General features: G+C 46.2%; 1 protein-coding gene across 6 annotated transcripts in view; it reads right to left on the bottom strand.

Moving 5' to 3' along the window:
- The window catches only part of RNFT2 (ring finger protein, transmembrane 2), a 47,873-nt gene that overhangs the window by 14,967 nt on the left and 8,824 nt on the right, over window positions 1–24,082 (bottom strand). For 5 of the 6 annotated variants that reach the window (XM_089775287.1, XM_075898177.2, XM_006128314.4 and 2 more), the window contains 5 exons: window positions 21,203–21,681; window positions 19,328–19,404; window positions 17,178–17,278; window positions 11,858–12,011; window positions 853–1,002 (listed from right to left, as the gene is read on the bottom strand). In XM_089775287.1, the coding sequence (XP_089631413.1) occupies window positions 853–1,002; window positions 11,858–12,011; window positions 17,178–17,278; window positions 19,328–19,404; window positions 21,203–21,681 (961 nt within the window). Of the gene's footprint in view, window positions 1–852; window positions 1,003–11,857; window positions 12,012–14,067; window positions 14,102–17,166; window positions 17,279–19,327; window positions 19,405–21,202; window positions 21,682–24,082 lie in introns of all 6 variants that reach the window. The other variant, XM_089775288.1, reaches the window with a different exon arrangement.

Consider the following 24,082-nt stretch of genomic DNA (forward strand, 5'->3'; position numbering starts at 1 on the left):
CCTGCCCAAAAGCCTGGTTATTGTAATTAAGAACAACGGCAAAATCCAAGAAACTTCCTGTCTGGACAAGATCCATCAAGCTGATGGGACTGTTAGCTTGAGGTACTGGTGGCATTAAACCAGTATCTTCCATACAACTATATCCATCTATCAGAGTCCAGACATCATTCTGGCTGCCCTTGTATGATGTTCTCGCAGTCATGTATCTACTCATGGCTGCTTTCATAAGGTAGAAGGATGGTCCAGTCATTAGGGCGTCAGCTTGATACATGGGGCTTGTTCACATGAACTTTTAGATTGTGGCAACCTGGGATGTGAATCTGCTTTGTGAGAGCCAGCTGTGGTCTCACTGTCTGTGTGGACCTTTGTGAGGTGTGTGACCAGTCAGCTAAAGCACTCTAAGCTAGATCAAAGCGCTCTGAGGAGTTGTTACTGCACATCAGCATGGTACACACAGACAGTTAGATAGTGGCAGGCTAGTGAGGGAGGATTCATAACCCATCTTGCTGAGTTCTAACTGTTCATGTAGATTCGGCCTGGGGGGAAAGACAAAGACTTCCTGTGGGATCTTAGGCCACTCACTTAAATCTCTCTGAACCTCAGTTTCACCATCAGCAAAACGGGGAGAATTGTATGATAATAGATACTATATAGATAATAGATAATATATGATATGGGTGTTGGGTGGATAAAACACTTGGAAGAGCATGAAGTGTTCAGATATAATATAGCCCCATTAGCACCGCATCTAAAACAGGACATGTTTTAAAAAGTTATTTTTTTTAATCATAAAAAATAAAAATCAGGGATTTTGCGGTCATGTACAGAGCCTACCGCCTTGGTCCCCCTTACCTTGCAGAGGCTATACAGTATGATCAGGATCCCTCCTAGGAAATAGCTGCTGGATGGATCATCCCCCATGATGTATTTATACCACAGCTGGATGGGGACAAGGGAACGGAACAGCTGGCTCAGCTCTTCAATAATCAAATAAAACTTTCCCTGTAAAACATAAATTATACAAATTATCTGTGTTGCCAGGAAGCCACGAGGAGAAGCAAAAGGCTCTGATGTGAGAGTTAAATGTTATGAGGAGTTCTGGATGTCCATCACCTCTCAGGCTCTTTGTTAATGGTAGCACAGACCAGTATTGTTGAGTTGCAACTAAGGCCCTCTTCAGGGCCACCTAATTTAGCACTGAGAAAGGGACAAGTATCTAATTTCTTCCTTGCGCTCCCCTGGGAAGTTCGTTTTATCCAGCTCTCGTCTACAGTCTGACACTTAGCAGCTTTTCAGGAAAGGACTTTCTCTTTGTGATATGTTTGGAGAGTGTCAAAAGGAAGACAGCCTGCTGGCATAAAAAAGAAAAGGCGTGCAAGACTTTCCCTGGCCCCATCTCTGTGCTGAAGGCAGAGTATTACTATTGTACAACCAGCTTGGCAGTCCTATGTTGCGGAGAATCCTAGTGAATCAACTTGCAATGCACGGGGCAAGAGAATTCATCCATCTCTCTGCTCTCCATTAGAGAGCCATGCATCTTGCAGGAATGGGCCTTGTGCCTTTTCTAAAACTCCACTGAAACAATTCTCTCATCTTGGTATTTCCTCGAGATTTTAAACCTTTTATGCTTACTAAGGACACCATTAAGGTGCCATGGTTTACCTTCAGGTTCATCATATCCCTGAGAGGTCACAATAGAAGTATGTTTACTAACTCCATTTTCCTTTGCTACCCACCAGCCAGAACCAGCACCGAGAAGCTGGCTACATAAATAGGATTTAATTTCTGATCTCCCAACCTTGATGAGTATCCATTTTTGTTTTGTCACTTATCACTTGCAAGGAAGAATTAATGCCAGGGCAAAGGGATGGGACCAGGGGTCATGAACATAAACTAAGAGATCAGCTGTAAGGGCATTAACACTCTAAAAGTTTTAAATTTTAAGATGTCAAGATTTTCAATTTGATAAAGATAGAGAAGGAAGGGAAAATTCCCCTAGAATTCAGCTGCGTGCACCACAGGAATAGTATCACTGATGTCATCATCACAGGTCGCTGTCATTAATCGCCATCGGTGGGGAGTGGGGATTGAGTCCTCTACAGTCCAGGAAAAAAAGCAGCAGCCAGCACCCTCCCCCTGGGTTTCAGAGATGAGATCACTTGGCAGGCTGTCCTGCTGTGCTGAACAAATCGAATCCTTCAGAGAGCTCTGGCATTCTCATGATCTCATATCTCCCATGGGACAGCAAGTGAGGTCACACCAGCGGTTGCTAAAGGACCTGGGCTTTTTTCTCCCCACCTCCTTCGCCCCTCCCCCCCCACCGCTTCTCTTTTTAATCCCATGTGGCATCACATAGCAAAAATGTAACAGCAACAATCAGGGATTCTAAATGTAAGCAATTTATTAAATTAGCAAGAAGGGCTTGCTAGCCAGACTCACACTTCTGTACAATCATCATTTATTTCATAAGCCCCTGTGACAGAGGGTCGCAGTTTGCTAATGAGTAGTCTATCACTTTCTTTAGCAGAGGCAGCTCTTCATCCTCCTCTCAGCATCCAATCCCTGAACAAAAACAACTGGCAAGCAAAATGCACTGAACATTTCTAAAGCAAGCACTTTGCTGCCTCTCTTTTGTAATTCTCTCTCCCACCAGACTCAGACTTTTCCTCAGACAGTTCAGCATCCATAATAGACGGTCTTGTTCTAGGTCAACACTTGTCCTGTATCTTCACACAAAACATCAGAAATCTACCAATGATCAAAACATCCCTGCTCCTGAGATACTTAGGAGCTGGGCAGGGCTAAAACTAATCTCCTGCAGAGTTTCTGAATTTCCCAGGGTAGAGCAGAGGGCTGGAAAACAATCAGGTAAGCTCTGGCCAAGAAGATGCATTAGACGAGGTAGAACTGTGTAGAGATGAAATTGCAGCAAATGGAAAATTCTGGTTCTGTTAACTAAGGCTAGGAAGTGTTAAGGTAATTCCAGCTCACTCACTTCCCCTAGGCTAGCCCTTGCCACAGAGATGGACTTCTCAGCAGCCTGCAGCTATGTTAATAGCCTTCAAAAGAGTGCATCTACCAGCATGAAATGGGTATGCACCATCCAGGATGACTTATACCACCAGAATGACCATCCAAGAGAGCCTTCCAATAAGATTCATCATCACAGCCACGCTGGCTACAGCTACAAATGAGACTTAATACAAGGAAATAGTTGCCATATAAGATGTTGTTCCAGCAAAATTTTAGGGTTGTGGAGCCACATTTCAACCCTCCTGTGAGGGTTTTTTTCTTTTTAACTGCGCTTTTTTAAATTTAGGGGGAAAATCTCAAAATAGGCACAAAACACAAGCAGAGAGATGACCCTGAAAAGAAGTGAGGGCTTTCTCTTTCAGCAAGTATAGAGTCAGCTACAAAATTTAGTATTTCTGATGTTATCACAGGCATTACTATGAGCTCTGCCTAATAAGATTGGTTGTCATGTCCCATTATAAAAGCCTGTTTCCAGCTGCTTATAAAACTGTGCTGAACTTCAATCATTTGAGCTGAAATCTTCTATGCCACCTATCTTCCTCATGCTCTGTGCTATTTATTTAGTGAATTTCTAAATTTCAGCCATTTCTGACAATGAAGTGTGGGTAAAGTCCATTGCTTTGCCAGGGTTAAAAATAAATAGTCCATACAACCATTTTGCAGAGAGGGTGCAGCACGACCACTCTTTGGAGCAGGGGCCCAGAGGTGGCAGGTCCTTCATGTGACTGGACTGCACATGTGGCATCCCAACAGAGCAGATGTGCATGCACCAAACCAGGGCTGCAAGAGGACTTTTCCCTGAAACTGCAGCTCTTAGCTGCTCCAGGACAGGGCGAGGCCAAGAATCAGAACTCAGAGCAGAGCTTCTATCTCTCCTGTGCTGTCACTGATCTCTGGCTGGTGTCAAAGCAGTATGAAGGAGGAAGTAAGTGCATGGGTAGAAAAATAAATTGAGGTGAGGGGAAATTGGAATGGCAGTTCAAGTGAGACTGGGACTAGGACTGACTGGAAAAGGAAACTGGTACTGGGATAAAAACCTGGAAAAGCGGAGACTGGGAATGGGATGAGGAGTCAACGGTGAGGAAGAGATATGGCTAGTACAGTGACAAAAAGAAGGAGACAAAAGGGCTTGCGACCACTAGGGAACACTCCTCTCCAGAGTGTGGAATGGAACCCAACACCGCAGAGTCTCACCATTCCTCTACTTTCAGCAACTATCTGTGAAACTTGCTGGCAAAGTATGTGCCTCATTTCCCTCTGACACTGGTCCACAGAGGACAACAACTTACTTTGTTCTCACCCACAATTATTTCCAGTTTGAGAACTACTTATACCTCCAGATCAGCGGCACAGCCATGGGTACACGCATGGCCCCACAGTATGCTAACATCTTTATGGCTGACCTAGAACAACGTTTCCTCAACTCCCGTCCCCTTTCACCCCTCCTCTACCTACGGTACATCGATGACATCTTTATGATCTGGACACATGGCCAAGAAACACTAGAGATATTCCACAGAGATTTCAACAACCTACACCCCACCATCAACCTCAGGCTGGACCATTCTACACGAGAGATCCACTTCCTGGACACCACCGTACACATCAACAATGGAAAATTAGACACCACTCTCTACAGAAAACCCACCGACTCATACAGTTACCTACATGCTTCCAGCTCCCATCCAGAACACACCACACGATCCATCGTCTATAACCAAGCCCTTCGATACAACCGCATCTGCTCTAACCCCACTGACAGAGACCAGAAGCTTCAGGATCTCTACCAAGCATTTATAAATCTCAACTACCCACCCAGAGAAATAAAAAAGCAAATTGAAAGAGCCAGACGAATACCTAGAAACCATCTACTTCAAGACAGACCCAAGAAAACCAACAATAGAACACCACTTGTCATCACCTACAACCCCCAACTTAAACCTGTCCAACACATTATCAATAAACTACAGCCTATATTGGAACAGGATACCATACTCAAAGAGGCTCTGGGAGACAGACCCATAGTCTCCTATAGACAACCACCTAACCTCAAGATGATTCTTACCAACCACCACAGGACATACCACACTAATACCAACCCTGGTACCTTCCCTTGCAACAAACCCCGTTGCCAGCTTTGTCCACATATTCTTTCTGCTGATACCATTATTGGACCTAACCAAGTGAGTTATAAGATCAAGAACACATATTCCTGCGCATCCAGAAATATAATCTATGCTATCATGTGCCGAAAGTGTCCGTCTGCTATGTACATTGGACAAACATCTCAGACACTTCGCCAAAGGATTAATGCCACAAAACAGATATCAGACAAGATCACAAAGAGAAAACAGTTTCTTGCCACTTTAACCAGAAAGGACACTCTCTAAATGACTTAGCCACCTGCATTCTGCTACAAAGACCTTTTACATCTGCACTTGAAAGGGAATCCTCTGAACTGTCATTCATGTTAAAATTCGACACTTGTCAACAAGGACTTAACAAGACTTTGAACTTTCTCGCCCATTACCAAGACAGTTTCCCCAATTATCACCTGTAATACCATTAACTCACAAACATCCCACTCTCCCTACCTTTAATATCAGCAATTCACAGACACTTACCTTCCTTCCTCCCTCCCCCTTCCCACCCCCCCCCGCATCCCCCTTCTGTTCTGCAATGTGATTTGTCCTTTTCATATTTGTTCATTTTTTTTTTTTAATTGTATCCTTTGGTATATATGGTTGTGACTACTTTCTTCCACTATTTGATCTGAGGAAGTGAGTCTGGCCCACGAAAGCTCATCATCTAATAAACCATCTTGTTAGTCTTTAAAGTGCTACATTGTCCTGCATTTTGCTATTGCTATCAGTTACTCCACTAGCTCAAATAGCAGAGGCCTGTGTGGTAGATTTAAAGGGGATGAGAGAGGATGGAATTAGCTTTGTCACTTTGCTTTTTTTGTTTGTTTCCTAAACAGAGAAAATGACACAAAATCAGGGGAACCCATTAAGGTTGCAATGCGAAACACTAAGAAGTTATCAAAAGCCAGAAGTTAAGTTGCCAGTACAAGGTTAATTCAGGCCACTTGTGATCAGGGCTTGAAAAATAATGATCATACAACCCAGAAGAGCCGGTGCAGAGTGATCTGCGCATGCACAGAACGACCTACGCATCCACAGAGCGCAGAACCACGTGGCTGGCGAGCCTTGATTATGATACAGTCTTTAATGACATGATCACCTAGTTTTTCCCCTTCCAGCCTTCTGCTTCATTCAGTGCACAGGATGGATGGTGTTCAATAGTTTGTCATTTCATGTGTGGTCCCAGGACTCATGTACTGTGCCTTGTTCAAACCCTGCCCTGAAGCCAGAGTTATTAATCTCCTCAAAGCCTTTTCTGTGGCTCCCCTCCCCTTAGCATCTGACTGCTTTACAAACATTAATTAATTTTTGTTCCACAACACCTCTGTGTGGCGAGGGGGTGCTATCCCCATTTCACAGACGCAGAACGGAGGCACAGTGATGCTAAGACCAAACCTCAGTTTGAGAGGCCTATGACCTACTGTGTCTGAATGCTTCCCATCATATAAAATTGTATTTGTTCTAAGCGCAGCTCCCATTGACTGAGTTGCATTGGTGAGTGCTCCACATTTGTGTCAGCCCACAGAGACTTAAATCAGCAACCTGAAAATGAGGCACGCACACTTACTGACCCGCCCCAAATGATAAATCCGTTCAAGTGACTTGTCCAGCATTGCACAGACACTCTGTGGCAGAGCCAAAGAAAGAATCCAGTTCCCCAGGGCAGCATTCAGCTTATCCATGAAGCTGTCCTCATTCCATTCGCTCTACAACTCCAGCTTGTGCAAGAAATGAGGCAGAGGATCTACAGAGATAAGTAGATGCTTCCCTACACAACCCTGATTCACGGATTCTTTCCCACAGCAGGCCAAGCCACGGCAATGCACTGAGAGTGAGGAATCCAGTGCAGAAAATGACATAGGCCCACGTAATTAAAAATTACCCTAACACATGTGTGTAAACCTGCTACACTGAGGTTGCACGGGAAACCTTAACTCTGGTATTTCTTAACTTCTGAGCACTTGATTCTCTTTCTGAGAGAGAGAGACAGTTGTAAAATGGGATTTGAAAGTTAGAAAAGTTCAGGGTCTCCATTGCCGGCATTGTTAGGACATATAAAAGAAAAGGACACTGAAGAAATCTCTCGGACAGTGGTTCACAAATGTTTTGGTCCATGGCATGCCCTGCCCAATGAAACCTTTCTGCAGAGCACCAGCCAACCACCGATGGTGACAAAAAGGATGAAGGGGGGGGGGGAGGGGTGTGTCTGTTCCCTGTAAGCAGACTGCTTGGGTGGCCACCCAGTAGAGATTCAGGTATCACCCCGCTGATTGGCAGATTGCCCAGAGCTGCCCTCAGCCAACAGCATGTGTTTCTATTGGTGGTACACATCTGCACATGCCTTGGTGCACATAACAAAATGTATTCCACACATGGATGGAAAAATCTCAGCGGGATCATTGGTGGGGGTGCAGGGTCTGGGTGGGAGGTTGGGAGCAGGAGTGAAGTGGGGGTCTTGGAAGGAGAATGTAGGAGCAAGGTGGGTCTGGGGTCTTAATGGGAGAGGAATGAGTGACGGGAATGGGGATGTGAGATCTGAGCATGAGGATGGGGGGAGGTGCTAACCTGGCTCCGTGTCTCCCACAGCCCACAGGCACTGCTCTCCTTCCCCCCCCCCCCCGCTCCTGCTGCTCCCATTGACTGCAATTCCAGCCAATGGGAACAGTGGGGAAAGCTACAGGCCAGCAGTTTCTTGTGCTGCTGTTACCTCAGCTGGAGGGAAGGCAAGTAGCAGCGCACCGAGTGGTTTCCTCCCCCCACGAGCTGGATCCAGCCTGCAAGATTCAGCCCTCACCCCACACTGGGAAGCCAGCATTGGCAGCGGCGGATTTAGGGCAGGGTGAGCGGAGTGGCTGCCCCAGGCCCCGCGCTTCCCAAGGCCCCGCGCATGCGCCGTGGCGCCACGGCGCATGCACCATGTCAAAGGAGAGGCCCTGCGAAATTTCACTGTCTGGGGCCCCGCGGTGCTCTCCTTCGCCCCTGAGCACTGGTGCTCCAACCTAGTAAGGAGAAGAGGTGCAGGGCTGGAGGTGAGGATGAGCCTCACTGAGAGAGAGGATGAGCCCCAAGACTGCAGCCACTTGCAAGATGGTTCACACTTTGAGAACCACTGCTCTAGGAGAAATCTTTCAGATCGCAGGACAGCAGGGAGATAGGTTCTAAAGGAGAGGATGTTGGAGAGGATGACAAGAAAGGACTATTGCCAGTATCTAAAGGCAGGTGAAAAGGATGAACAGAGCACTGAAAACCCACAGATATCTGCTTTATATCCATGGGTATCTACATATGTGGATGTGGATCTCCCCAGCTCACTTTTGCAGATATGGATGAGGATACATATTAGTATCTAGAACCATGCAACTTTGCAGACATCCACTTAATATTTGTGCTCATTGCCGCAGATACAGATGTGGATATGAATACAAAATTTTGGATCCATGCAGGGCTCAAGCTAATAATTCAAAAAAGGGGGGAGGGAGGTGTTCTTTTTTTTTAATCTCAGTAAATGTGAGCAAATCTTTACTGCACCTATGGTTCGTCAGTGGGAGCTGCAGGTCTCAAAACTTCTGAAGATCAGGCCCCAAGAGATCTCAAGTTGTGAAGTCAAAAAACTGAGGTACCAAGACCAATGGCCACCTTTGAAAATGGCTCAGAGAGACAGGAAGCTGGTCTGCAAGGAAACTGGCTCTCCTCGTGGATCAGCTCCCACCTGGCACCCTGTGCAGAGTGGCAGAAGACTCCTCGGGAGTGGGGAGGGAGTGCATTGGCTGCCAGGCCCGCTCTGGGGACTACAGAATATTCAGCTAACCGATAAGAATTCCTGAGGTTACTCAACTATTAAATTAACCGATATTTAACATCCCTAAAGCAGATGGCCCAGGCTAGCACTGCTATAGGAACAGACCATTGTTCTTCCAGCCGTGTTGCTGTGGACAAGTGGGGAAAAATCTTAGTCATGAAACGTGAGTTACACAGAAGAACACTCCTGCGTCTCCAAGACCATATCCCGGCCAATACTGAAGCCACAAATTGTGAGAAAAACTAAGGCCCTGCTGTGTGTGGGGAGAGGGGGAAGGGGGAGAAAAGAGGGGGACTGGATTAACTGGAGCAGTGGACGGGTGGCAAGTCCAGGCATAGGGTCTGATCCTGCAACTTTGAAGCCAGTGGGGACTTTAATGGGAGCAAGATCAAGCCTAAAACTACACACCATGCTAAAAAGCCTTCTTTTTCCATGTAAAAAAAGCCCAGTGGAGCACAGCAGAAATTTAAATAGCAGCTGGGCTCCTCATTTCCACAGGAAAGGCGGGGGGGGGGGCGGGGGGGGGAAGGTTTGGCTGTGGCCCCACATATTGAAAGCTCTCCATTAAAAAAAAAACCCAACAAATATCATTTGGTTCAATATAAAATGAATTAAAGTAAATTAAACTGCAGGAGACATGTGGCCGGTGAAGGCCTTCATTGTTGTAGATCTATAAATGGCAGCTTTTCATTTTCACTGCTAAGAAACGACAGCTTGGTGGGTGTGGAATTAAAAGTAAATAAATAGGAAAGACACGGTTACTGAAAGATTGCCGTTTAGGAAATCCCAGGTGTCTGTAGGACTCCCCCATCCCCTCCCCATGTGGCTAATCAACAATTTTTGTTGCTCTTTTTCGAAAATGTAATAAAAAAGGGGGAGAGAAAGATGAAACCCCCCACAATATGAGAAAGGAAGCAGGCTTCTACGGGGGCAGACATCTGTACTGCAACATCCCTTTTCAGCGTGCTGGACACACTAGCTTCGCTTGAGCTATCTACCCAGGCTGGAAGGCATGTTCCCAGCTGCAGTATAGTCATACCAGAAGGCTGATGCACCTAAGGTGCCATATGTTCTTTAATGCTCCTAAATGATCAAGAGCTTGGGTCCTCCTCAGAAAATGGCGAATCCAGCATCCCATGGCCCCCTAAATCTAAGCTGGGGTGTCAGCACAGCAAAAACCACTGTCCTCCATCACTAACGGCACTTCCTCTAGTGTGCTGGATTCTTCTTCAAGGTCTCCCATTCAGGTCAGATCCTGCTTAGTTTTCGAGATCAGAACAGATCACAGATGGCTTAATGGAGAGAACAGTGGGGGTAAACACACACATGTTTATAAGAGCCATGATTAAGTGGTAGCAACAGAGCCTCAGATGTCAAGGGACAGAGAAACCATCAACATCTCAAGACAAAAAAGGACTTAAAAACTGGAGAAATATCGCTGTACAGAAAAAGGTATTAAAAATGAAGCATCTGTGCTGCAAGCCATTATAGGCCCTTGACAGATGTGATCTTACCAGCCTCCCACTATAGCTGCAAATAAAGACCAAGTCTCTTTCTTCTCCCCCGACAAGGATTAATGAGTACTTGGGATAGCGCTCAGACAAGCAAGCAAAGGCTGTGAACCTTTTCCAGCATAGCAATTTATCTTGGAATGACTATTCACATCACTTTTTTTTGCAGGCTGGATTATGCTCTGACCCAGAACATTAATCTCCCAAAATAAAATAATAACAATAATAGAAAAAAGAACTGGACAATCGCCAAAGATAAATTAATAACCATCTTGAGTACCCCGAGTGAGCAGGAACAAACAGCTCAGCTCCCCTGCCACCCATGTTATTAAGCATAACTATTCACGGTTTAAAAATTCCCTTTAAGTGCTTTGCCCGAGACTTTCAGTGAGGGATGATGATAGTAATATTTTGCATTTATATGGTGTCTTTTATGTCAAAGGCTGCCAAAGTGTCTTTTTACAAAGTTTAACTGATCTACACACTATACTGTACTTACCACTTTCACCACTGGTGGAGGGTCGGGGCCAAGGGAAACATGACAACTCTAATAGTGAACGGGAACTTCACACAACAGCTTAGGACAGGAAGTGAAAACCATCATATACTCAGATGTGGCCTACACATAGTTTTTGTACTGATAGAATGTTAGGACTGAAACGTTCTCCCAAAATAGTTTGTCACTCCTACTTTGGGTGCAATTATATCACTGTAAAGGAGCTTTTCCACTTTCCCTTACAAAAATAAGCTGTACCCATGCACGTTCGCACCCATATAACAGCCCTTTTCAGGTTGCCCCTGCTATATTTACTTGCACCTCCATGGGTATGGAACTCCTGCTGTGGGAAGCACCACGGACCAGGACGCTGCAGCCCACAGCTCCCATTGGCCGGGATCGGCGATCCACAGCCAATGGGAGCTGCAATCACCCATACCTGTGGAGATGCAGATAAATATAGTGATAGCAGCCTGCCGGGGCTAACTCTGGGGAACCAGATCTGACCTGTGGACTGGTATCTGCCAACCCCTGGACAAAACAGTACAAATTGCTCATAGTCTGTAATAAGGGGCAGTTCTTCATACTCACCCATTATCGTCAGCTTTCGTTTAGCCCGTCTCTTCCCTTCCCTTTTTGGGGCAATGGGAGATAAGAAGGGAGGCAGCCAAGAGCGCCCAGCCTATCTTGAACATAGGAATGAAAATCTGTCTGGTCCTTACACAAATCATGCAAAGGTTTGGAGAGATGGAGATGCCCTTTCTGTGGCACACCCAGAGAAGGACTGAGCAGAATCTGTATCTAACATCACAGGCATGGTTTCACTGGCTGGCTCCCATCATGTAAGATTAGGAAGAAAGTGGAAGTCCTTTACCTTTGCCTTGACAGCAAGAATGATTTTTGGCAGGGCAACGACCAGGCATTTCAAAGAGATGGTGAGGTACTTCAGCACAAAGTCCACAATCCCCACAGTCCACATCAGGTCAAAGAAATCCAGGCTCTCCAGATTGGGTTTCAGAAATATCAGGCTGAAAAGTAGGACAGTCAGAACCAAACATTAGCAAGTGTCACATCCTCTGCCCTTCGTCAAAGCCCCAGTATAAAGAATGGGCTCTTAGACCCCACCAAACATGAGCACAGGTTCATAACAATAAGTATCACAGAAGCATAGTCAACAAATTAATCTCACTGTTCCACTGGGCCTTCAACCTACACCCGCTCTTATCCAGCCCCACTGAGTCTATAGCTTCAGACTTGCCCATTTTCAGTAAAGGGAACAGTAGAAGTTAGCTCCTACACTCCATGCTGATGAAAGAAACTTCACTGGCAGAGCGGGGTGGGACACTCCACATTTTCCTTCTTCAAATTGATTCGGGTGTGTCTACACAGCAAAATTGTTTTCGGAATAATGGCTGTTATTACGAAATAACAATGCGAGCGTCTACACAGCAATTCCGTTATTTCAAAATAATTTTGAAATAACAGGAGGCTTATTCCGACTTCTGTAAGCCTCATTCTATGTTAGTGATGGAGTTATTTTGGAATAGGGGTGTGTGTCGATGCTCCACTGCTGCTATTTCAAAACAGCCCCTCACCAGGGCCATTCTAAGTTAATCCTCCTGGGGCTCTAAATCAAGTTAGCACATCTACATTAGGGAAGCCTGCCTCGAACTAATTATGAGGCTTTCCTGCAGTGTAGACGTGCTATTTTGAAATAAGCTATTTCAGAATAACTATTCTGGAATAGCTTATTCTGAAATAACTGTGCAGTGTGTTATTCCGAAATAACCGTAGCCTTCTGGAAGTAAAAGCCACCGATTAAACATTGAGTCTTGGGGGTTTGCTCCAGACTTCCCCCAACCCCCGGCCCACTATGGCTGGGCTAGAGAGGTCCCCTTGCCATAGTCAGGGCCTGCTCTAGCCAAGTCAGTCCCACTGTGGGCAGGGGCTATGCTGCCCCCCCCGGTTACCCGGTACACATCACCCGGTAAGGTAACCATTCACATCCCTGTTTGGCATGGGATGATTGCACAGAGATGGCGTCTCACCGACTTTGGAGGCACACTAATAGTATCTCCTATTTAAGTCTACGTATTCCAAACTTATGGAAAGGGCAGTCCCAGCTCCGTCACAGCTTCCAAGCAACTAATGGGAGGTGGAGAGCAGTGACACAGCAGGCCTCCGTATGCAGGCCCTGCAGCTGCAAAGGTTCCAGGGGCAGCAGGACCAGCATGGTTCTGTCACACAAACACAGAAGGCTGGTTTCCAGGGGCTGTGCCCCAGGTGCACCATTCCACCCAGAAGCTCAAGCTGAACAGGAAGGAACAGGGCCTGAGCATGGAAGGGTCAGAATGTCTACACACTTTGATTAGACCCCACACATGTATTGAGGATAGGGATGTAAAATCCCAGTTAGTTGGCTAACCGGTTAAACCGTAGGTGTGATCAGTTAACCGATTAAGTGGTATCTGCTCTCTGCCCTCCTCCTCCCCCCGCATATGGGACTGTCGGCAAAAAGAACTGGCAGCCCAAAGCATGAGGGATCAGCTTCTGCTTCCATGTGCTGCTCCCCCCCATGCATGGGGCAGACAGCTCCCAACCCCTGCAGGACTGGAGCAGCCCTCTGCCTGCAGTGGGTAGGGGGCTGCCCCTAGGTACCAATTATCTGGTACCCAGTAAACATGACCCGGTAAGGCTGATTCTTACCGGGTAACTGGTTACTCTCTCACATCCCTAGTTGAGAACTCAACAGTCATGATTTCAGTCATGGAGCAAGAATAGCCTTCACAGAGTAGTAGAAAGATGCCTCTGCTTTTTCTCCTCCCGCCACCCACAGTAACTGGGGCAGGCACTGAGTTTTATTTGCTTCTTAAGTAGGAAAAAGCGAGGGTGCCAGTACTTCATGATTGGAAACCACTGTGTGGATTACCAATGAAATCAAGACCTTCTTAAGCACTACAAAGGGGCTTCTTTTCATGGTTACTAAGTCCATGAGTCCACTAAGCTCTCTCATGTGAAAAGCAAAAACTAAACAATAAGTAAAACCCAAAACAAAAAGCCTAGGCATGAAATTAAAATACTCACAACACTGGCACAGCACAACTGGTAAAATTAAATCCTAAAAACAGAAACAAAATTAGAGGCTTAAATATTACTGGGCTAGGAAAAGAAAACATAAAAAAAACCCAGCAAAATCAGGAAATGAAAATAACTGAAAGGGACAAAAAGTGAATGGCGATGTCTAACCTCACAAGCTTGGATAGGACTCTGAGCCCCAATGCAGCCAAGGTCTCCTCACAGACAGATCTCTCCATCCATGTGGAGCATTGCTGAAGTCAAAGGACTCTGCATGGGGCTGCTTGGCAGATCAGGCCTTGGTGTGGAACTCTTTGTCAGCATTTTCAATATATTTAACCCTTTTGGCATCTACACACGGGTCCCCAGACAAATAATGCTCCTGTTTGGCTGAAACCCTTTGAACTAATCTACTTCTCTCCCAGTCCACTTCTGCTGTTCCTTTCCAAATCTGTCTGGCCTCATCAGCTCCCCTATCTTGCTGTCCAGATATCCATGCTGCTCAGAGCCTCCTACCAGCCTACTTGCTGCCTTCTGTATCCCAGCCACCCACTAGGGCAGCCTTTCCAGCGCATTCTCCTGATCGGTTTCTCCCGTTCCACTCTGACCCAAACTGTGCTCTTGCCAGTGGCTGGGCTGCAGCTTTCCCCAAACATCCTGACACTCATCTGTTTCCAGGCTGAGTCACACTGCAGTACCCTCTTCCCTTCAAATACCCAGTCAGAACCCCAGAGGAAAGTTGCAATTTTAAAAATGAAATAATTCAGAGGTGTTGGGGGGTCAAAGGAAATGCTCCTTCCTCCAAGCAACAGTGAAAGACACAGGAATTGTGAATCGCAGTTAGGGATGAATTTGGATCAAAGAAGCAGATTCAGATGGGTGCCACAGTTCTGAGCATGCAATCGTTCTATCAGGCAGTATGCACTTTTTCCAGAGGAGAGATGGTTCCATTACCGCAGCCTTGTCACCATTAGAAATGGAAAGGCTACCTATGAGGTCATCTAAGCTATTGATGATCATTTGCTGCAAGACTGTTTGATACAAGGCGTGTTCCAATGATACCTTGAATATACAAAGTTCCAAGCCTCAGTCAGTGGGACTTACACAATTTTGCCTTAGGAAACAATTCCAGAGGGGAACAGCTCTCACTGTCAGACCAATTTTCCTAGCATTTCCCTTTTATCACTCCATTTATCCCAGTTACACTCATCTAGCCCAATGCCAAAAGCTTCTCCCATTTGGAGCATTTAATTCTTCCTTTATCATTGTAATAACAGATTGACCCAAATGTGGCTATTAACACCTCTCAGCTTTGGAGAAGTTAAGCCCCATATCTAACTTTGGATACTGGCCCCTCTCAAGGCTGTTCCCCACTCTGACACTCTGAGTGCAGAAGGTACGGGCCTGCAAGAAGACTTTAAAATACCCGACCACTAAAAGCTTGTGTTTAAAAACTCCCCCCAGTCAAAGACTCCCTGGACTTACATTGGTATTGCTGCTGACACCCAAAAGCTGAAACCCCTTTGAGAAACCTTGGAAATTCCTTCGCTCGAGCTCTTTATCCCTTCCTCTGGAAACAGCTTAAAAATTGGTAATTTCTCTTTGTATAGGTTGACTCTCTGAAGTCTGGCACTCTCTGAACTAGCATAAGGTTCCTCCTAAGCTGCACAGCTGCAGGCCCATCTTGGTCTGGCATGATTTTAGTCATCTGGATGTCCACTTATCATGGGTGTGGCCAAGTTTCCCACGGTTCCATAAAGTTTGTGTATAGTCACCAATCCTGGCTCTCAATGTTCTGTGCTGTTTTTAGCTCTAATTTGCCCCTACCTATCTTCTAAGACAGTGTTTCTCAAAGTGGTTCACCGGGTCACACCACTTCCATGGCTCTCATTCGCTGAAAACAGCAAACTGGAGTCAATGGGAGCTGCGAGGCTCCACAGTTATAGATCCTTTAGGTAAACAAGCTGGTGCAGGCCACCTTGAGAAAGACTGTTCTAAGAGCCCAGTAAGCAATGGAAGCATTGGCAATGCTGCTAGACAATACTGACCTCCTGTGTTTTGGCAAATTCTCTGGTTTGGCACCAGTCAGGTCCCAAGGGTGCCGCACTAGAGATATTCATCCTGTAGTAGGACTTACAGTCTTAGGCACATGCACACAGAACCTCCTGCCTTCTAGGACACAGGAATCAGATCATAGCATTACAAAGGTGATTTCTTTTTATCAACAAAACCAAAAAAATCCCTGGGATTCAGTCTGGAAAGTAACAGCATAAAGGGGTTAGCACAGAGAAGTCCAACAAACCCCAAAATAATGAAAATAATCTGATCACACCTAACAAAACATTCCCTGTTCTACTTATGTATCATTAATTTCAAGATTTAGTCCTTCCCTAGGCATGGATGTCACTGGATTCTCCATCCCTTGCTTCCTGGCTTAATTCGTGTCTCCTAGCTCTGCTCTGGTTACACAAGACAGTAACAGGCAGGGATCCTGCTTCCAATTCAAAAGCCCACACTGTTTCCATTGGCTCTTCTGGCCTCCTGCCAACTCACTTCCTGCTTCCTTAGCATCCCTAGGAACTCTCCAAGACCCACTGTCCTATGGTTTTAACCCTTACAGGCAAGACATTTAGGGTTAGGTCTCAAGAGTTAACCACTGTGAGAAGACTTGGGTGAACTGAATGGCTGGAAAGTCCAGTAAAGGGTATTACTCCAACCAATCATTATAGCCTCTATGTGCAACAGATCCAAATACCACTAAATACTGGGAACATTTGCATCTGTTTCCAAATCCAAACGTCATTACTCAATTCCATCTCTAGTAGCAGGGTAAAAGCCTGATACACACAAGGAAAGAATCTCTTGTGGAAAGGGAAGACGAATGTCATTCCCTTCTGGTTCCGGCCCCAGAGCTCTTTGTATCTCAATTATACCACGATACACAATCCCAGCTTCCATGGGCAAGAAGTGACCCACATGTTTTTCCTCCTCTGCAGAGGTGGCAGATTCCACGGAACTACACTTCTATCTCTTAAAACGGTGAGTAGAGGTAAGCTTGCTTTGTTCCACCCTGGCAATTATTGCTGCTTTCCACCAGGTAGGATTTACCACTTACCCACCTGTTGTACAGCTGCTGGGAGTTGAAAGTGTAAAGCAAGTATAAAGTATTCCCCAGGAGGAAAGCCAGGATCCAGAAGACAATCAGCACTGACCTCTTCTCCTGAGCAAAAACAAGAGGCAGACAAGACAGATTCAAAAGTCTAAAGGGAACACGCATATTGTGCGCCACGCCTTGAACTGTTGAAAAATGTGAGACCAGCCCAGGGGACAGACACACACTTCTAGGCATTCAGTAATTAGTTATTTACATGGGAGTGAGATATAAAAATAGGCAGCACAGTACAGACATAAACAAGAATCTGCTCTCGTGTACTTTCTCAAGCAGAGTTACTGCATTGAAATCAAGGGTTTTACATTGGCAGAAAGCAACAGACAAACCCAGAGGTCCTGGTTTTCAAAGGTGGATGCCTCAACAGGATATGCAAATCCTGCATGCTTACACTCAGCTTGATGAATAGTAGCTGATATTCTCTACCACAAGTTAAGCTTCCACAAGCAGGATCTGGACAGTCTAATAAGGGGACACATTTAATAACTGGACCTATCACCTCTAAGCATGTAGCTTTAAAAAGAGCTATTATCTAGACTCTAATGTAGACCAGCGTAAGATATAGAAAATCCTGCACAGAGCATGGATGGATACTGTTTGGATAAAGGGAAGTTTTAGAGCATATTTTCTCTCTCTCTCCTCCTCTCCCTCCCCCTCCCTCCCTCTGGAGTTGGCGAGAGTAGTGAGCAGTGGGTGTAGCCCCTTAGTTTATAATACAAAAAAAAAACCCAACTGAACCAATGAAAGAACCAACAGTCGCCTAAATTCTACATTCTTGAAGATGGGGATGTTACAGAATATTAGATCCTAAGCTCAGCACTTGTGAAAGTCTGAAGGTTGCCTCTTCTGAGCCTGGGACCAGTGTAATTTTGAGAAGTCCATAACTGGGAGGGAAAATGAGGCAGTATTTCTGTAGCAAGTTGAAAAGGTGGCTCTTTGAAGCAGTTCAGAGGAATGCTACCTTGAGCCTTCAGGCAATGGATTAATGGGCAGGGTAAGGTTAGCAACCAAATTTGCAAGTTAAAGATAATTAATACAGAGTTGTGCAATTTATCCCATCAGTCTGCATTGTGTCACATTTATTTCATTACTACATGTGTATAATTATATATTTACGCCACTTACATTCTCTCTATCTGCTAATGCAGCCCAAAACCTGTAGTACAATACTGTTGAGGTATCTCAGGGTATGTCTACACTACCACCCTAGTTCGAACTAGGGTGGTAATGTAGGCAACCGGAGTTGCAAATGAAGCCCGGGATTTGAATTTCCCAGGCTTCATTTGCATCTTGCTGGGCGTCGCCAATTTTAAATGTCCGCTAGTGCGGACTCCGTGCCGCGCGGCTACATGTGGCACGGACTAGGTAGTTCGGACTAGGCTTCCTATTCCGAACTACCGTTACTCCTCGTTTCACTGGAAGCACTGTGAGATGCCTCGGCCCCCACCCCCAGGCTCTCACACTCATAGAAGCACCTGGCTCTGCAGGAGCTAGCTTCACTGAGCGCAGAGTGGGAACGAGGCAGACAGGGAGCTGGCTGAGGTCATACTATGAGATCATATTTTGCCCAGGCCTGATCTAATCACGATTATTTTTAACACTTACGTGATTAGTATTTTTAAACCTTTTTTACATCCAAAAATTCCAACATGACTAAAAACCATGGTATCTTAAAGAGGCCAACTGGTTTATTTAAGATGCAGCCAGAACACCAAGATAACACGTAAGTATTAGTAAATAATACTTCAATAGTATCTTTAATCTCCATGCACTCCATAAAGTGCTAATAAATTAAGTCTCCCACCATCCTAGTGAAAGGGGCATTATCACTATCATTTTTACATATGGGGAAACTGAGGCCCAGAACTGTTGCTTGAAGTTGCAGTGCAAGTCAGTGGCAGGGACAGGAACTGAAACCTGTTCTGATTTTTCAATCTGTAACCGCTAAATCAGACTTCTTGCAAAACAGGTCAGTGGTGGGAGGCAAGTAGAGAACAAAGCATTCATATACGCAAAGGAATTTGTGCATACTCTGATGATCTGGGATCAGCATTATTTTGCACATTAAGAGCAAAGGCTCTGGAACATCATTGTACTCACTTTCAATGAGACCTGTTCTCGGAGAGTTGAGTTAGCATATGCAAATGTGCTGGCCATACCAATGCACACAGCAATCCCTGCAAGGAAAGACACCTGTCAAAGGGCTGTTGGCCTGAGGAGGAAGTATTCACATTATTAATTTTTTTTAATACTCCACACTTTAGGTTTAAAAACAACACAACACAAACTCAACACCTGTAATTGCAGCAGATAGTGGGGGACAGGTAACATACTGAACGCTGAGCTCTATAGAGCAGGGTTCAGCTCACAAGCAAAATTAATATGAATGTTACAATATTGAACAAACAGCAGCCTCTGTTCATGGGAGACTCAGGAAAGATACTGCAGGTCATGGCTGAGTTGCACTAACAGAGATAGGAAAAGAGGGAAGACTGGAAGAGCAGCTGGTTTGGTAGAGCAAGACTGAGGGGCACAGGCAAAGCTATGTTGCGATACAGGGTTGAGGTTCTGCAGACAAAGACTGATGTGTATTATTGGGAATGTGTGTCCACATGAATAAACATGAATATTGTGGCTTCCTCTAGTGAGTGATATCTCACTTCCATAAAGACAAACATTCACTAGTCACATACTCTGTCTACAAATTACTGTTTAAAAGGAAGATTGTGGTCTGAGATCTTTCGAGGATATCTGCAGCTCACTATTATGAATACAGAGTAAGGATGTTAAAAATCGGGTAATTGACTAATTGAACTCTGCCCCTTCCCCGTGCTCATTGGAGTGGCGATTCAAAATGGTGCCCAAGATGGCGGCCATTGACAGGAGCCTGATATGGCCCAAAAGCCTAAGCTTGTTTCTTAAAGGGGCAGACTCCTTTTCTTACTTTTTTTGTTTTTTGCTTGACAATTCTGGTGCAGCTCTTTGCAGTTTTTCCACCACTGTTTTGGCTCTCTTTGTTAAATGGATTGGCCACCCCTGGACTATTTGATTAGTTGATAGGGTGCCTCCACCTTTGAAGTGCAGCAAGAGCCCTAGGGCTGTTGCTACACTTCAAAAAGTAAAAGCGCCGCGTGGAGCCCAGGGCCATCTGGGGACTCGCTGACCCCAGGCTACATGTGGTGCTGCTGCTCTGAAATACTGCGGCGGCGTTTCAAAGTGGCAGCACTGCACAGAGTCCCTAGCTGATCCTGGGCTCCATGTGCTACTTTGAAATGACTGATGCTGGGATCCCTGCAGCATTTCAAAAGCGGTAGCACCATACAGAGCCAAAGGTCAGCTGGAGAGTCCACAGCTGATCATGGCTTCTTCCCGTCCCTCCCCCTTCATTGCTGTCTCTATCTGATAAAAGCAGCCGGGGGCGGGGGGCGAGAGCGACTAGTCAACTATCCTGTTGACTATCCAATAAGCATTTGCTTATCAGATAGTTGACTAGTCCTTCACATCTCGAATACAGAGACGGATGCAAATAAAAAAACTGGTATCTGCTCAGGGCTCTATGCATCTTCCCATGAGGATTCCTCGTGGCCCCTCAGTCCCCAGTGGAGAGGAACAGAAAGAGAGGCCAAGACGAGGAAAATGAGTAGTCCCGTGGCACCTCAGAGACTAACAAATATATACAGAGACAATATATACAAGGAACAGAACCAGAGTCGATCACACAACAGGAAAGGACATCAAACATGAGGCTTGCGCTCAGCTGTAAGAGCCAGTAATGAGATTAAAGAGGAAGAAAAGGCAGGATGCTAAAGACAGGTAGCTTCACCCTGACCACCCAGGTCCCCTTTGCTCACTGACTTTTCTACCTGGAACAAATTGTACAGAAATGAACACAGTGGACACTGCGACCAAACCCAGCTGCTGAGCCTCCCTCTCTCAACCAAAGAGCCAAACGAGGATGGAGAGTCGGCTGCTTACCAAGCGTATGCTGAAAGCACACTTTGGCCAGGAGGATCAGGATGAAGGGAAGCCCTTTTTGGAGCCAGCAGATCACAGCCTTCAACTCTGAGAGGGCAGGGGCGGGAGTCCCAGGCTGGTCCTCAGGACTGTCTTCAGCATGCCCATGCCGGTCTCCACTGGCCATGTGCAGTAGAGAGGACCCCCGATGGTGGCCATGGTGATAGTGATGAGACTGCTGCCGGTGGTGGAATGCAGCCCCTTCTGTTCGGCTGGCCCCTTCTTCCCTTGGGGCTGGCATCTGAATGAACACATCCCCACCTCCTGCTGAGGAACCCAGGACCAGGCCTGCCTGGAATGGGGTAGCTGGAAGGGTACCAGATGGGATGCCTGCCAGTCCCGAGAAAAGCTGCTGGGGAGAGGGAGTTTCAGCCTTCAGACCTTCGAACACGCCTCCTTCATCCACGCTGGTCTCAGAACTCACGGTCTGACTCCGGCTTCTGCAATGGGAAGAGATACCCCACAGTGGGAAACATCAAGCTGTGCATTGGAAAAAGCATCCTCCTCAGGACCCAGGCTGGATTCGATTCATCTTGCCATGGCTGCAATAGTCAGGCAATTTGATGGTGCTGATTCCCCTTCCACCCCACCCCGAAAGGCCATAAAGTGATTGAGCCGGTCTAGACTAGGGATGTAAAATCCCCTTTAATTCATTAACTGGAGGACCCGCCTACCTCCTGTCCGCTGCAACCGCCCATGCTGCTCCAGCCAGTCTAGGCCTGCCACACACACACACGGGCTGCTCTGGCCAAATTGCAATGACCCCACGCATGGTGCACTGCTCTAACTGAGCCGGGCTCACTGCAGACAGGGGCTGCTCTGGCCAGGCTGAAATGCCCCTGCCTGTGGCGCACTGGACCAGGTCCACCACAGGCAGGGGCTGTCCTGGCTGGTTTGGAGCACTCCTCGTCCGCTGCAGGCTCAACAGCCCCGCTGCCTTAACTATAACCCGTAAGCACCACCCAGTAAGGGCGATACTTACTGGTTAACCATTCACATCCCTCGTCTAGATGGTGCATGGTCTAGGGATGTTAAATTTAGATTAATTGACTATTCAAATAGTCAATGCGATTTGCATCAACTATTCGATTAGTCGATAAGGGCGCCTCTACCTTTAAAGTGTAGCAACAGCGCTGCAGGGAGCACAGGTCCAGCAGGGTACTCAAGCAGTTCCCCACTAGCCCCATGCTCCCCATGGTGTTTCAAAGTGTCAGCTCTAAAATAGCTTTGAGGGTAAATGCGTAATGTGTGCAAAACACCATTTGCTGGGTGGGGGGGGAAGGCTACATTTTTTAGGGATATGAATCTGAGATGGCTACACTACTCAGGAGTAAATTAATTCGCAGCTCCAGTTACTAGGCTCTTCCCACTTTCTTTAGGGGTGGCCAACTGCCATCCTAGCACAGTCTGGAAGGAAAGCCAAATGATAAGAACATGGGGCAAAGCCACCCAGAAAGAGGCTAAGAACTTTTCCTGTCACATGACCCAGCAGGAGAGGTGTAAGGGAAGAGAATGTCCACCTGCATTTGTTTGTTACACCCGAATTTTCTGTTTAACTGATATTTACACCCTCGAGGCATGGGTCTGAAACAGACATGGACACTGCTTTTGTTCCTTCCTGAGCTGAGGAGGTACCCCACCAGCTTAGAGAGAGTTTCCAAGAAGTTCGGGAATCTCATTATTTCATCCTAATGCCACGTGTCAAGGGAAAATATGCTTTGTCTGTCTGTGCTCAGTGGCATGGCACTAAAGTGAACATCCAGAAGGGCTGACCCCACATGGCAGTGAGGACAGAGGAGACAAATCCCAAAGCAAGTCACTAGCCAAAAAAATGCCGAGTACAAAATAAACACATATCTAACTGATAAACAGAGAGTAAGGAACAAACACAAAGATCGGCAGTATGTCGAACCCACAAATAGACACTCAGCACAGTGCTACAGTCTCTCCAGATCCTAATCCCTGGAAGCCTCCAACTTTAGAAACAGTGATCATTGCCCTGTGCCAACACCTTCCCGTAGCCCATCTCCCCCATGAGACCATAACTCTCCCCAGACCTCTTATTTGGTGCACAGCTTTGCATTTCATCTCACTCTGAAACCAGCTTGAACTCTCTCTTGGGCACTTCTCCACCAAGCAAGCGCTAAACAAGGCTTTTCATAGCTATATGCTACTCCCAGAGTCTCCATTCAGGCACCCGCAAGGAATCAAAGCAACAAGATACTCTACTTTTTTCTGTGGCTCAGAATTAACCAGACGCATACTGGATGACACACGTAATGCCGTGAAACAGGGTCGGACACAGCAGTGATACCAGCAGCAGCTCCATATTTATCGCCAGAAACATGAATGCAGACAATAAAGCATACTGGGCAGTTACACATGGCAATCAAATACAATGATGCTGTTTGGAAAAGTGCTGCTAGGATATATGATACATGACTATTTCTCCAGCAGGGAAGGGGTTCACTAGAAACATAGTTAAAAAGGGACACTATGAACGTAAATACTAAGGATGAAATCTTGGCTCTGCTGAAGTCAATAGGAGCTCTGCCGTTGACTTCAAGGGAGCCAGTATTTTAGTACATATACTAAAATAACCCTCGCCCAGGTTAGTAATGATACTACAGGCAGTCCCCGGGTTACGTACAAGATAGGGACTGTAGGTTTGTTCTTAAGTTGAATCTGTATGTAAGTCGGAACTGGCGTCCAGATTCAGCCGCTGCTGAAACTGATCAGTTTCAACAGCGGCTGAATCTGGACGCCAGTTCCGACTTACATACAAATTCAACTTAAGAACCCCAGGCATCCCCAAGTCAGCTGCTGCTGAAACTGATCAGC

The sequence above is a fragment of the Pelodiscus sinensis genome, chromosome Z (genome assembly GCF_052426305.1).
Source record: "Pelodiscus sinensis isolate ZL-2025 chromosome Z, ASM5242630v1, whole genome shotgun sequence".
Lineage (NCBI taxonomy): Eukaryota > Metazoa > Chordata > Testudines > Trionychidae > Pelodiscus > Pelodiscus sinensis.